At 36.9% G+C, this 15,358-nt stretch overlaps 1 protein-coding gene across 1 annotated transcript; it reads left to right on the forward strand.

Moving 5' to 3' along the window:
• The first annotated feature begins 439 nt into the window (after window positions 1–439).
• On the forward strand, window positions 440–8,570 carry LOC117325671 (tctex1 domain-containing protein 1-like). Its single transcript, XM_033882081.1, has 2 exons — window positions 440–610; window positions 7,182–8,570. Exon 2 carries the CDS (start codon window positions 7,208–7,210, stop codon window positions 7,913–7,915), a length of 708 nt encoding a protein of 235 aa, XP_033737972.1. The 5' UTR covers window positions 440–610; window positions 7,182–7,207; the 3' UTR covers window positions 7,916–8,570.
• Window positions 8,571–15,358: the final 6,788 nt, after the last annotated feature.

Genomic DNA, 15,358 nt, shown 5'->3' on the forward strand with positions numbered 1-15,358 from the left:
CACGTATGTGGACCATATACTTCCAGTATTTGTTAATATTTCTCTTTATCTGACATGGGCTTTATACGGGATTTCTTTACGAGATAAGCGAAATGTTTAAGTAACGCAGACCATCACTATAACATATTCAAACAGAGACGCCAAAGTGTTTCAAGATCTTGATTAAATTTTCGTGTTTTTTTATTTTATTTTTGGATAACATTACATAATTTATTTATTCCATCTATCTTGTTCATTGCCTAACCAGTTAATGGCGACTGTGTGTTTTTGTCATGACTCCGTGTAGCCTGGAATTGATAAATGAGCACTGACCGAATCGATAGTAATGTGGTTGGTTGGTCGGTCGCTATGCTGTAGGGGGTCCCTCCGATAAAGCCGATACCCGTACGGTACTCACCGCTCAAGACAGGTGCTACATGTTAATCAAGTAACAGTGATTAATTGATTCAAGTCAAGGTAGCAAGATAGCAGACGACCGTGCCTTGTTCACCTGTAATCTCTACTATATCCACGAGATCTGCCCATAGAGAGCCTGTATGATTTGTGACCGGAGTGGAATTACTCTCGGATAGAACCACTACATATACAATTGCTTCCTACCCTTACAAAGGTAAGTCACTGTATCATTGAACTACTCATCTTATTAAGGTACATGTTTTGTTTATAAAAAAAATATATAAATTTGTATCTCTATTTGTAACACTGCGATGTCGTATTTAAAATATCTGAATTCTATTCCTTAATTAATTAACTACATAGATAGTGTCTGATTAAATTTAAAACAATATTTAAGTGACATGTTTCTTTGCTGTGTGTGTTTCCATTAGTAACAGGCTCTAAGTATTCTTTTCTATGAGAGCCCCTCTCGAAGATAGCTTTATCAAAACACACCACTTGAAATAATATACCGGTACTTGGATGGCAAGTTTGTCAACATTGAGAACACTGGTGCCTGCAGAGAAGGAGAAGTACGTGCTTATAATAACTTGTTATCAAACGCTAATCTCCGTCATTCCTATCCAAACACACTCTAGCCGTGTCTACCATTGATCAACTATAGTTTTGCTTCCACAAAAATACTGACGCATCTCATTTCTAAATTCTTAATGATGGCTCCAATAAATATGTGTTTCTTAACGATGAATGTAATGCATTAGCAAAGTTTTCGTTTAATTACTTTCTCTTGAACCTTCTGCAAAAGAAAGCATTATTGTTTAGAGTGCTTGATAGCCACATCGTCACATTGGCAGCTTTTTTTTTTTAGAATTTTAAAAGTGTCCTTAATGCCCCTGTTTCTATGGTTAATGACTTATGTGTTAGACATTTGTTCCTCTAGTGTATAAAGGCTATTATCCAATTTTCAATTTGACTTACTGAAACTTCATTATAATACAGGGTTTCAGTATTGGGCATAAATTGCTCTATTTACTTACGATTGGAAATATTTTAGAACACAGATATAAGTACCTGTTGTTTTCGCTCAAACATTCAATAGTAATTTCTTTTAACGTTCATTATATCTGTTATTGTCACAGATCTATAACTTCTAACGCTAGTGGACCGTACAGATGACAGATCATTTTGCTATCGTAATGGTTTAAAAGACTTTAACAGTTATTTTATCAAAAAGGAAAAATGCTTTAAACACTTCGAGCCCAGTGATTTATTACGGTTTTGTCAAAAGGTATTTAACGCCGACGAACTACATAACCTGTTAACTGCACCAGATCAACGTACTTCAATAGACATTCGAGGCTTCTTTGTCGTAATTTTATATAAGAGGAACATTTAGTTGCCCATTTTAGGTATAACACATCAATGAGTACGTAAATGTATAAATTACAGGTAGGAGAATATTTCAGTCTTATTTGGTCAGACCGGTTGTGAAGAATGATGTTATTCATTGCCAAGTTAGAAAGGTCCTCCAGAACAATGTGTGTCATGATACCATGTATAGCGCTGTTCTATCAGAACCTTTTTGTTATATTAACATCAGTAGTGTGTTTCTGTAACCAACTTTTGAAGTATAATAACAAACCGCTCTTGGTGTTTATATAGACACTGGTTCGTACCTCCGCACTGATTAATAGTTATATCCTTGAATTATTCTTTCATGTCACAAAAATTGTCCACTCCACATTAGTCGCATATTCTTTTCTGCATTTCCTCTGAAGAAGTAATTACTACATTTGCGTCCTTTAAAATTCACATGTAACGTGACAGCTTAAATTCTTTATAATGAGAATAATTAATAATTGATGGGTCTAGGTAGACGTGAATGTATATATCTGCTTCATAGTTGTGAAGCTATTGGGATATTAGTACTTACTTATTAAATTAAGGACGACATTATTGATATTTTATTATTGGTAAAATATTATTTTGTTATTTGTATATTATTTTATTATTGATATATGATTTTATTATTGGTATATCATTTTATTATTGGTATATTATTTTATTATTGGTATAATATTTTATTATTGGTGTATTATTTTATTATTGGTATATTATTTTATTATTGGTATATTATTTTATTATTGATAAATGATTTTATAATTCAAATGAGTCTTGATTTGTTACAAAAGGAATGTTTTGAAATGTTGACCAAAATTTTGTTGTTGTTGATATGTTGTCAGAAATAAAGACATTATCTTATCAGTAAACTGTCATTCAATTAAACCAAGTTAACGATATCGCAATAATCAAACCGGCTGATAGAAAAAAAAACACTTTTTATCACATAATTAAGAAAACTGACATTTTGACAGGTTTTAATGACAAATGTAGAGGACTTAATCAAGTAGAGACGTCACTTAATATGTTGCGCCATTCACAATTCATGACGTCAGGTCATTGTTCATATTAGGACGTCACAATCGATTTATGACTAGTGTAGCAAATGATTCTCCGGGATATATTACAATAGAGACTGAACACAGATTACACTAAACCATTCATTGGAAAACCGACCGATTATGTAATAACAATTCAAAGCATGTTTTTAACGAAAACTTTGCATAATTGATACATGACTGGCTACGTTTATCTTAAGATTTTCGATAGTACATTAATTGTTGTAATGCTAACACTAACAATAAAAGATCATGAATGTGGACATTCCTTTGAAAAAGAAAATATGTGGAGTTCAGATCCAATGATCTAGCTAGATATTCACTATCACTGGCTTTTTTCAATGCTGCAATTTCCAACAATAATAAGAACTAAGGATGCGGGAAGGGAAGGGAATGTGAACGAAAGTGGCCGAGAGAATGACAGGACGATGAACTCTGGAACGAGGACGGTATGAAATGGAGATGGCAAGGAGTGAACTAAGGTGGTGTGTAACGAGGGTTATATTTGACACGGCATGAAAGTGGTTAGATATGGGTAGTTCGGATTAAAAGTGGCTAGATATGGGTAGCTGGATTGAAAGTGGTTATATATATTTAGCTTAGATTGAAAGTGGCTAGATAAGGGTAGCTGGATTGGAAGTGGCTAGATAAGGGTAACTGGGATTTAATGTGGCTAGATTTGGGTAGCTGGAATTGAAATTGGCTAGATATGGTTAGCTGGGATTGAAAGTGGCTAAATATGGGTAGCTTGATTGAAAGTGGCTAGATAAGGGTAACTGGGATTTAATGTGGCTAGATTTAGGTAGTTGGGATTGAAAGTGGCTAGATATGGGTAGTTGGGATAGAATGTGGCTAGATATTGGTAACTGGGATTGAATGTGGCTAGATATTGGTAACTGGGATTGAATGTGGCTAGATATTGGTAGCTGGGATTGAATGTGGCTGAGAACTAAGGTTGATGTGAACGAATGTGGCAGAGATTGAGAGAAGTGAACGAAAACGGGAGTGACGCGTAGGGAAGGGTAACAAAGATATGATTGTAGTTAAAATAAATGACAGATAAAAACGAGGATGGTCGGTAGGAACGAACGTTAAGAAACGATGATAGCGGAGAAAGTGACTTCAGTGATTGCCACGATTGTCAAAATATTTCCAGATACGTCATATTTAATTAACTCTTGTTATACTCTAATAACACTGTTTACGAATAGTGCAAGTATACGCTTCTATATCAAGGTATATCGATATGTAAAGGGTTTATAAAATCACAAAATAAAGAAGGAAAATAAAGGCTTTTAATGACTTGACCTTCATCAAGAACTTGTCATTTAATTTTAGTCAAGAGGTTTAGTTGTGTTAAACCATGCGAAAAATCGATAAATCATGTATACAAAATAAATAGTTCCCGGTTAAATCCTGGTAATAGATCATTTCTAAATGTTATCTAAAAGGTAAATTATGTTTCTTTGTGAAAATATTGTGCTCCAAATCATGAATGTTATCGGCCAAATAATCATCCGTATACACACGACAGAAAGTAATGTGTACTGTTTGATATGCCAATGGTTTATCTAATAAATATTGAAGATAGGAGGGTGTAAACAATTACTGTTTGATAAACGTTTTACTGTGGTACAAAAGGCTGAGAAAAATTACTATAATCACGTAATCACGCGGTCATCGATAATACGTCTAAACTTCTTATTCTTATTCAATGATTACAGTGGTACATGAAATACTCTCTAGGAACAACTCAGTGATCACGGGGGTACTGGAAACTGCTTTGTGGGAACGCCTCAGTGATCACGGGGGTACTGGAAACTGCTTTGTGGGAACTCCTCAGTGATCACGGGGGTACTGGAAACTGCTTTATGGGAACTCCTCAGTGATCACGGGGGTACTGGAAACTGCTTTATGGGAACTCCTCAGTGAACACGGGGGTACGGAAATACTCTTTGGGAACTCCTCAGTGATCACGGGGGTACTGGAAACTGCTTTGTGGGAACTCCTCAGTGATCACGGGAGTACATGAAATACTCTTTGGGAACTCCTCACTGATCATGGGGGAACTGGAAACTGCTTTGTGGGAACTCCTCAGTGATCACAGGGGTACTGGAAATACTCTTTGAGAACGCCTCAATGATCATGGGGGTACATAAAAACATATTCTGGGAACTCCTCAGTGATTATGGGGGTAGAGGAGAAATACTTTCTAGAAACTCTTTAATGATCACGGGTATACTGTAATTAGCCTCTAGAAACTGCTCAATGATTATGTTGGCGCATGGAATTACTTTCTAGAAACTCCTTAATGATCATAGGAATACTGTAATTAGTCTCTAGAAACTGCTCAATGATCAGGGGTACATGCAATTGATCTCTAGAAACTCATTAATGAGGATAGGAATACTGTAATTACCCTCTAGAAACTGCTCAATTATCAGGGGTACATGAAATTGATCTCTAGAAACTCATTAATGAGCATAGGAATACTGTAATTAGCCTCTAGGAACTACTCGATGATCAGGGGTACATGAATTGTCTTTCTAGAAACTCTTTAATGATCATGAGAGTACTGCAATTAGCCTCAAGAAACTGCTCAATGGTCATGGTGTACATGTAATAACTCTCTGGGAGCTCTTCAATGATCATGCGGTACATGCAATTACTCCCGCGTACAGTATCAGTGTTACGGACGGAAAGGTCACCTTCATATGGCATATCGTACCAAGTATTGCTAAGCCTTCAAAGGTTTCCTCGGTATAAGTTTCAGATTAAGTTGTATTTACCATAGGTACGGACTGATCTAGATGAGCCTTGGGATTGGGTATAAGTTTAAGAAGTAATTCATATACAACCTTGTTATTGCATGCGAGATGCATATCCAGATTTGTACTCTTCACGGAGTGGTTAAACTAAAAATGTCAAGGAGGATCACCTACATGCTGATTCAAAGTATCATGATTAATAGCTTGTCCACGTTGTATAATTTCTTTTTTTACCTTTCTCGTTTGAAATGAGTAATGCTAGACGGTATCAAACTAAAACAAACGCTGCTGGATGTATATATTGGTAGTTTACCTGGAATTGACACCGGGTAATACAGTGACGGAAAACAGACGTCTTAAAACCTTATAATGTCAGAAATGATTGGCACAATTTTTAGTATCTTTATACACGATAATCCCCCAACGTCTATATAGGGAGAATGTCGGCATTTCTAAACATCGGTCCGGTTACTCGGATTAGGACTGGCTACTTCAGCAAGGACTCCATACATCCGTGACAAATAGTCAGGTAGAAATCAATGTGTAATCTATAATATATGTGGAATACACTAGCCCAGAGTGTTGACACATACCACAGGTGTGTTATTGAGAAGTGGCTTTAATAGAAACGTAATCAGTGCTATCATTCTCACCTGACACAGGTAAATCAGTACTGCCGCTGAATGGAGCTCATTTTACAGTAATATTCCTTTATGTTTGTTACCTTGCTAATTTAACTAACACTCTTTTCTCGTTATTGAGAGGCGATTAAGTCAATTTTGACGTATACATGTACTTTTTGTTAGAAATTAAAAAACCAAATCATATATATGAAATATAGTTCAAGTCAATTTAGATCAAAATAAAATTATTGTTTCCTTAAAAATGTTGAATAAGTATACAGTGAAATCAGTACAGATATATATTGATTACATATATAAGTATATAGTTAAATTAGAATATGATATTTATACGATACTTGAGTTTGAAATGAAGTATAGTCGTATAGGGGGACATTATATCAACATTAAAAAGATTGATACCTGTAATGCTATCTTTATGTCTATTGATTACGGGATTTCCTTGCTCCAATGATTGTTAAAAGAGATGTTGTTTATTTATTTGTCATTTGCGTATAGTGTTTTCCCCTTGAAACCGACTGGAATTTTCAATTTCAGTGTTGCCCAAATGATAGAATAGTATCCTAAGTTTAATAAAAAAGAGAAACAGTTCTCAACCCAGTTAAAGTCTAATAATGAAGCTTATACCGCGATATATCTCTTTATGTTGAAAACCAATGGAGTGACATCAGATCAGGAATTGATAAAAAATTCAAACAGAATCTTTCATTTCCCACGTTCCTCCCCAAATCTACTAGTTGGTACCAATGGAACCTCAAATGGGTGATGAATTCGCAGATCTTGTGCATGTGGTCCATTATAAACAAGTACTTAAAAAAGCAACCCTTGAAGCAAAGGAGAGGTTGATGTTTTCCTATCCATAGTTTAAAATACAGTACATATGTATATGTATTACATATATATTATTTGATTTACAGGGTAAACACCAAGTAGACAGTAGACAATGAAGGAAAAGGAAAAATCTGGACACGGCGACCACTCTAAGAGAGGCCAGGACGGTCACCAGAAAGATGACCATGCTAAAGGTGGACAGGACGGAAGCCCGTCTGTTCATCACAGAGTCAGAAAGGATAGTCATCACAAGCCAGGTCATGATGGAGGTCACCATAAAGGTCATCACCACGGCGACAAAAGCAGTCCAACGACGTCATCACATCCTATACGTCCAAGGGCGGGAACTCTGGTTCACCGCGATACGGCCCATTCTATCGTATCTGGAAAGAGTGCTCACAACGCAGACAAGCGTAGTGTTGCCACCTCAGACGAAATTCAGCCTATGATGGGAGTCAAACTTGAAAACACATACAAACTGCAACCTGACTTCATGTTTTATGAGACACCAGTCAAAAAGATTATTTCTGACGTTATACAGTCCCAAATGACCATGAAAACATACGATCCTGCGTCTATGAGTAAACTGTGTGTTCTGGCAAGTGACATGATAAAAGAGAAAGTTAAACAACAAATGACACTCCCGCGATACAAGATTGTCAGTTCCGTACTTGTGGGGGAGAGAGGGGAACGTGATGCAAGTATGTTAGTATCTTCCAGGTGTCTCTGGGATCAGCGGTACGACAATCACGTGTCTGTTACGGTACATAAATCTGGGTACTACGTCATAGGAATGGTGTTCGCTGTTTATGCAGAATGACGTGACGTCATAAATAGGCTAGTAATACAATTACTGTTAAGTGCCAAAACTTTCTGGGTATTATTTCATCCATTATGTGCTAAACAAAAAAAGTGCTGTATCATATTGCTTTGTATTTAATTTAGTTATGAATAAATGTGTTTTGTTTTCTGTCGTTGCGTTTGATTTACACAGGTATATATATTATTATAAACGGCAGATCAATGCTTTCTTGCTTTTCTGTTGGTCGTTCTCTTAGTGGAAATCCTGTATTTTCTCTCATAAAGGATAACGTAAATGAAACAAAATGTTCTAAGATTGTTCGAGTAGTATTCATTCTGACCTTGAAATAATTTTTCATCAATTTTTCTTAATTTTTTTAATCCGTTGGGCAGTGTCTATTCTGTATAACATTAACTTTTCGTTGTTTTTAATCTGTTGGGCAGTGTGTATTCTGCATACCATTAACTTTTCGTTGTTTTTAATCTGTTGGGCAGTGTCTTTTCTGTATAACATTAACTTTTCGTTGTTGACGTGGTTGCTGTAGGTGTTGATTACTTATTATTATTGATTCTAACACGAATCGTTTGCAACGCGTCTTTTGATTGGTTACGGACCATGTTCTAATCTGCGATAGAACCATGATCTATCGTGTTAAGCCACGCCCCGTTTCTAACCAAAACAATATGGCGTCAAGTTCGACTCGTAGCGAAATTCAACACTCTGTACCATTTATGATTGATGACCCATGAGATTGGAATCGAAAGTGAAGAAATCGAAAAGAAAGAATTAACTGAATAAATTTAACAAAAATCGATAACATCATTCTTATCGTCATTTCTTGATTGAAACGTTCATTTCGTCCGTGTGTAGGCATCTAGCCAAGTTAAATCCGAAATGGAACAAGTGCACACAACTTCACATAACGGTTGGGCCTGTAGAAACACATGTCGTTATGCATACTTCAGAGTAAATCCAAATATGTCGTTAAATATTCGGTAACAGGACTTTCACAACAATCCAAATACACCGCTTCGTCAACATACAAATCAAACTCTCGCCAGTATGGGCGTGGCTAATTGACCGACTTTGAAAGCTTCTTTCTGATTGGTCAATCCGCCACAGTATGACACGTCACTAGCGGAGGTCACAGAGTACTTAACAGCGTACTTGTAGCGATGTAAAACAATGTTTCTAAATATATGCGATAGTAAACGTGTTAGAACATGAAATTAGGTTTAAACTCTCGACCTATCGGTCTCGAGTTCAAACCAAATATCATGTTCTAATCGCCAGTATAGCTACTCAAAAGAACGTACTACCCCCTAATTATGTGTATAAAATGAGGTTAATTTTTACATGGATTGATGTCAGGCTGTAAATTGCCCTAGTTATGATTTGGGCGACTTTATGTTCATACAGCGTCCTTTTCCGTCAGATAGATGTAAGAGAAGGAGATGGCCGTTATATATGGCTGCCTTCCAGTTAACATTCCTCCAAAAGTACTGTTCACGTTTTTGACATATTCGTCCAAATGTTCATCAATTACACTTCTTTTTATCAATTTTAACAATTTCTCCAATACTCATTAAGTACAACTAATGTACCTGTTACACCTTATAACATTTTCTCCAATTCTAATAAAGTACAAGCAATGTTCCTTTGACATATTTTAACATTTACATCCATGTTCATCAGGTGCAAGTACTATTCTTTGAACAGTTTAACAATTCTCCAAGCATTTTCCCTTTGCTATTTTCACATCTTTTCCAATGTCTATCAATTACTGTTCCTCTTACAAATAACAAATAATACCATACATATCAGCGTTTCTGAAGTAAAACTCTCTCTTTTTAACATATTATAGCATTCATATCAATGTTAATCAAGTATAGAGCTCTCATTTTACATAAAGTAACATTCATATCAACGTTAATCAAATAAAGAGCTCTCATTTTAAATAGTAAAACATTCATATTAACTTTAATCAAGTATAGAGCTCTCATTTTACATAAAGTAACATTCATATCAACGTTAATAAAATATAGAGCTCTCATTTGACATATTATAATATTCATATCAACATTAATCAAGTGAAGAACTCTCATTTTACATATAATAACATGTATATCAACGTTAATCAATTAAAGAGCTCTCATGTTACATATGATAACATTCATATGAACGTTAATTAGGGGATAGTAAGTTGTTTTGAGTGGCTATACTGGCGATTAGAACATGAAATTTGGTTTGAACTCGAGACGATAGGTCGAGAGTTTAAACCAAATTTCATGTTCTAATCGCCAGCATAGCCACGAAAAACAACGTACTATCCCCATTCTAACACGTTTACTACCGCATATATTTAGAAACATTGTTTTACAGCGCTACAAGTACGCTGTTAAGTACTCTGTGACCTCCGTTAGTGACGTGTCACACTGTGGAAGATTGACCAATCATAGAGAAGCTATCAAAGTCGGTCAATTGGCCATGCCCATACTGGCGAGAGTTCGGTCTGTATGTTGACGAAGCGGTGTATTTGGATTGTTGTGAAAGTCCTGTTTCCGAAGATTTAAAGACATATTTGGATTTGCGCAGTATGCATAACGACATGTGCATTTTAACAAAGTCAGAGTTGATGTGTTTCTACAGGCTCAACCGTTATGTGAAGTTGTGTGCACTTGTTCCATTTCATTTCGGATTTTACTTGACCTAAGATGCCTCCACACGGACGAAATGAACGTTTCAATCAATAAATGACGGTAAGAATGATGTTAACGATTTTTGTTAAATTTATTTAGTTAATTCATTCTATTCGATTTCTTCACTTTCGATTCCAATTTCATGGGTTATCAATCATAAATGGTGCAGAGTGTTGAATTTCGCTACGAGTCGAACTTGACGCCATATTGTTTTGATTAGAAACGGGGCGTGGCTTAATACGATAGATCATGGTTCTATCGCAGATTAGAAGACGGTCCGCAACCAATCAAAACACGCGTTGCAAACGAATCGTGTTAGAATCAAGTATAGAGCTCAAAGTTAATCCATTACTGTTCCTTTTACATATTTCAATATTCATCCCAACTTTCTTTTAGTACTGCTTCTTTTTTTTGCAGATTTTAATATTTGTCCAAATATTCTTAAAGTACTCTTACATTTGCTGTCGTACCATTGACTATGACTGCAGAGCATAAACGATACTATTATTCGTTTGCTCTGTCCATGGAAATTATGTCATTACATAATGGAGGCATATACCGATTATTCTATCATATCTCGTGTGTCACATAGGACATATACCGATTGTTTTATCATATCTCGTGTGGTGTGTCACACAGGACACATACTGATTGTTCTATCATATCTCGTGTGTCACACAGGACAGATACTGATTGTTCTATCACATCTCGTGTGTCACACAGGACACATACCGATTGTTATATCACATCTCGTGTCTCACACAGGATACATGCCGATTGTTCTATCACATCTCGTGTGTCACATACGACACATACCGATTGTTCTATCATATCTCGTGTGTCACACAGGACATATACCGATTGTTCTATCATATCTCGTGTGTCACACAGGACACATACTGATTGTTCTATCACATCTCGTGTGTCACACAGGACACATACCGATTGTTCTATCACATCTCGTGTGTCCCACAGGACAGATACCGATTGTTCTATCACATCTCGTGTCTCACACAGGACAGATACTGATTGTTCTCTCATATCTCGTGTGTCACACAGGACATATACCGATTGTTCTATCACATCTCGTGTGTCACACAGGACAGATACCGATTGTTCTATCATATCTCGTGTGTCACACAGGACACATACCGATTGTTCTATCATATCTCGTGTGTCACACAGGACACATACCGATTGTTCTATCATATCTCGTGTGTCACACAGGACACATACCGATTGTTCTATCATATCTCGTGTGTCACACAGGACACATACCGATTGTTCTATCATATCTCGTGTCTCACACATGACACATACCGATTGTTCGATCACATCTCGTGTCTCACACAGGAGACACATACCGATTGTTCTATCATATCTCGTGTCTCACACAGGACAGATACTGATTGTTCTAACATATCTCGTGTGTCTCACAGGACACATACTGATTGTTCTCTCATATCTCGTGTGTCACACAGGACATATACCGATTGTTCTAACATATCTCGTGTGTCACACAGGACATATACCGATTGTTCTAACATATCTCGTGTGTCACACAGGACATATACCGATTGTTCTATCATATCTCGTGTGTCTCACAGGACACATACCCATTGTTCTATCACATCTCGTGTGTCACACAGGACATATACCGATTGTTCTAACATATCTCGTGTGTCACACAGGAGATATCGATTGTTCTATCACATCTCTTGTGTCACACAGGACGGATACCGATTGTTCTAACATATCTCGTGTCTCACACAGGACGGATACCGATTGTTCTAACATATCTCGTGTCTCACACAGGACAGATACTGATTGTTCTATCACATCTCGTGTCTCACACAGGACAGATACCGATTGTTCTATCACATCTCGTGTGTCACACAGGACGGATACCGATTGTTCTATCACATCTCGTGTCTCACACAGGACGGATACCGATTGTTCTAACATATCTCGTGTCTCACACAGGACAGATACTGATTGTTTTATCACATCTCGTGTGTCATATAAGACATACAATTTGTTTTATCACATCTCCTGTGTCACACAGGACACATACATGTTGTTTTATCACATCTCGTGTGTCACATAAGACATACATATTGTTTTATCATATCTCGTGTGTCACATAAGACATACATATTGTTTTATCATATCTCGTGTGTCACACAGGACGAATAATTTATCATTCAAAATGGTACATGTACATATGTAAAACGTTGGAATATATTTCATGGTATAGGTATTCTTCATATAGAAAATATGTTTCTGTGAACTAACAATAATTCCAGCTTACGGATGAACAACAATTACTCTGTGTAAAAAAAATCAACAGCAAACAAACAAACAAAAAACAAAAACAAAAAAAGAAGGCTAATGTCAATGCCATGCGTTTCATGTTTTTAACTATTACAGAAATATATGTTGAATCATATTTTCATAATGTAAAATGAGTATGGAGGAAAAATCTTTCTTTGTAAAAAAAAAAAAAAAAAAATCTTATTGCCATGCGTGTCATATTCAGTAACTTCTGAACTAGGTTTTCATACAGAAATCATACATACCGAGTTATTGTAAGAAGACGGCTTCTACTTTGTTGTCAAAGAGGGATAACTTTCACAAGCTTGTTTTGCATTCAGGTGACATTGACTTTGATTTCCTAGGAATGTTAGCTTGTTATTAATACATTGAAATGGAAATCCTTCCCCCCGTTGTGTATAATAAAAAATGTGATTGATACAATAAAAATCTATCAGTGTATCTATATAAATCTATATGTTACTGTACCTAGAGATCAATAGGAGAAAGAAATCTAACGAACAGTAATTATGTTCCTCCCTATCTATTACATATACAAAGTAGAACAATTCGCTAACACCGAGGTGTCGATTTTAATCACCCTAGTAAATGAGATCAACCGATCAATTACCTACGATTAAAGCGTGCATAAAAGATATATTTTGAGGAACCTTGGGACTATTAATGGCAAAGTCAAACTTGATACTTAGCATATATCTTCTATGCGTCTTATATCGACTATGCCACCTGCATTTGGGACAGTTGTACGGTGATCTGTCTAAACGTCAATGGAATTAATTAAATAATATCATAAGAAGATGGTGACACAACTTTGATCGCATTCTGAACTAAACCACGGGTAATGATGGGAAAATGTATCTGTATAGCAGCAAGTCTTATATGAATGAATATAATACTGAAAGGTCGCCAAAATATCTTATAAAAGTGAATATGACAGACACCTGTTAAAAATCAAGTTATTAACCAACACTTTATTAATGATACATATCATCAAACGGAAAAAGTATTCCATCATGGCCTATGAAATCAAAAATATAGCATGAGATTACCTGTAAAATGGAAATGCGTTTTGTCGTTTGTGTATCACGCGGGAGTTGGAATTCAATGAATGAATTTCCCTCAAGATAAAAAAATTGACAACAGAAAGATAATCCGGAATGGAGATTTGATAACGTAAATATATTCATATAATGTGCCGATAATCATGTAAACCTATGTTACCCTGTAGTAACATACCAAATATCGGAGAACAAGAATGACCGAACAGGTAATTATCGCTCCACCAAACTAGGATTACTGATGTCAGGAACCCAGCCATACTAGGATTACTGATGTCGGGAACCCGGCCATACTAGGATTACTGATGTCAGGAACCAAGCCATACTAGGATTACTGATGTCGGGAACCTAGCCATACTAAGATTACTGATGTCGGGAACCCGGCCATACTAGGATTACTGATGTCAGGAACCAAGCCATACTAGGATTACTGATGTCAGGAACCCGGCCATACTAGGATTACTGATGTCGGGAACCCGGCCATACTAGGATTACTGATGTCAGGAACCCGGCCATACTAGGATTACTGATGTCAGGAACCCAGCCATACTAGGATTACTGATGTCGGGAACCCAGCCATACTAGGATTACTGATGTCGGGAACCCAGCCATACTAGGATTACTGATGTCAGGAACCCAGCCATGCTAGGATTACTGATGTCAGGAACCCAGCCATACTAGGATTACTGATGTCAGGAACCCAGCCATACTAGGATTACTGATGTCAGGAACCTAGCCATACTATGATTACTGATGTCAGGAACCCTGCCATACTAGAATTACTGATGTCAGGAACCCGGCCATACTAGGATTACTGATGTCAGGAACCCAGCCATACTAGGATTACTGATGTCGGGAACCCATCCATACTAAGATTACTGATGTCAGGAACCCAGCCATACTAGGATTACTGATGTCAGGAACCCGGCCATACTAGGATTACTGATGTCAGGATCCCAGCCATACTAGGATTACTGATGTCGGGAACCCGGCCATACTAGGATTACTGATGTCAGGAACCCAGCCATACTAGGATTACTGATGTCAGGAACCCAGCCATACTAGGATTACTGATGTCAGGAACCCAGCCATGCTAGGATTACTGATGTCGGGAACCCGGCCATACTAGGATTACTGATGTCGGGAACCCAGCTATACTAGGATTACTGATGTCAGAAACCAAGCCATGCTAGGATTACTGATGTCAGGAACCAAGCCATGCTAGGATTACTGATGTCGGGAACCCGGCCATACTAGGATTACTGATGTCGGGAACCCAGCCATACTAGGATTACTGATGTCGGGAACCTAGCCATACTAGGATTACTGATGTCGGGAACCCAGCCATACTAGGATTACTGATGTCAGGA

The sequence above is a fragment of the Pecten maximus genome, chromosome 4 (assembly GCF_902652985.1).
Source record: "Pecten maximus chromosome 4, xPecMax1.1, whole genome shotgun sequence".
NCBI lineage: Eukaryota > Metazoa > Mollusca > Bivalvia > Pectinida > Pectinidae > Pecten > Pecten maximus.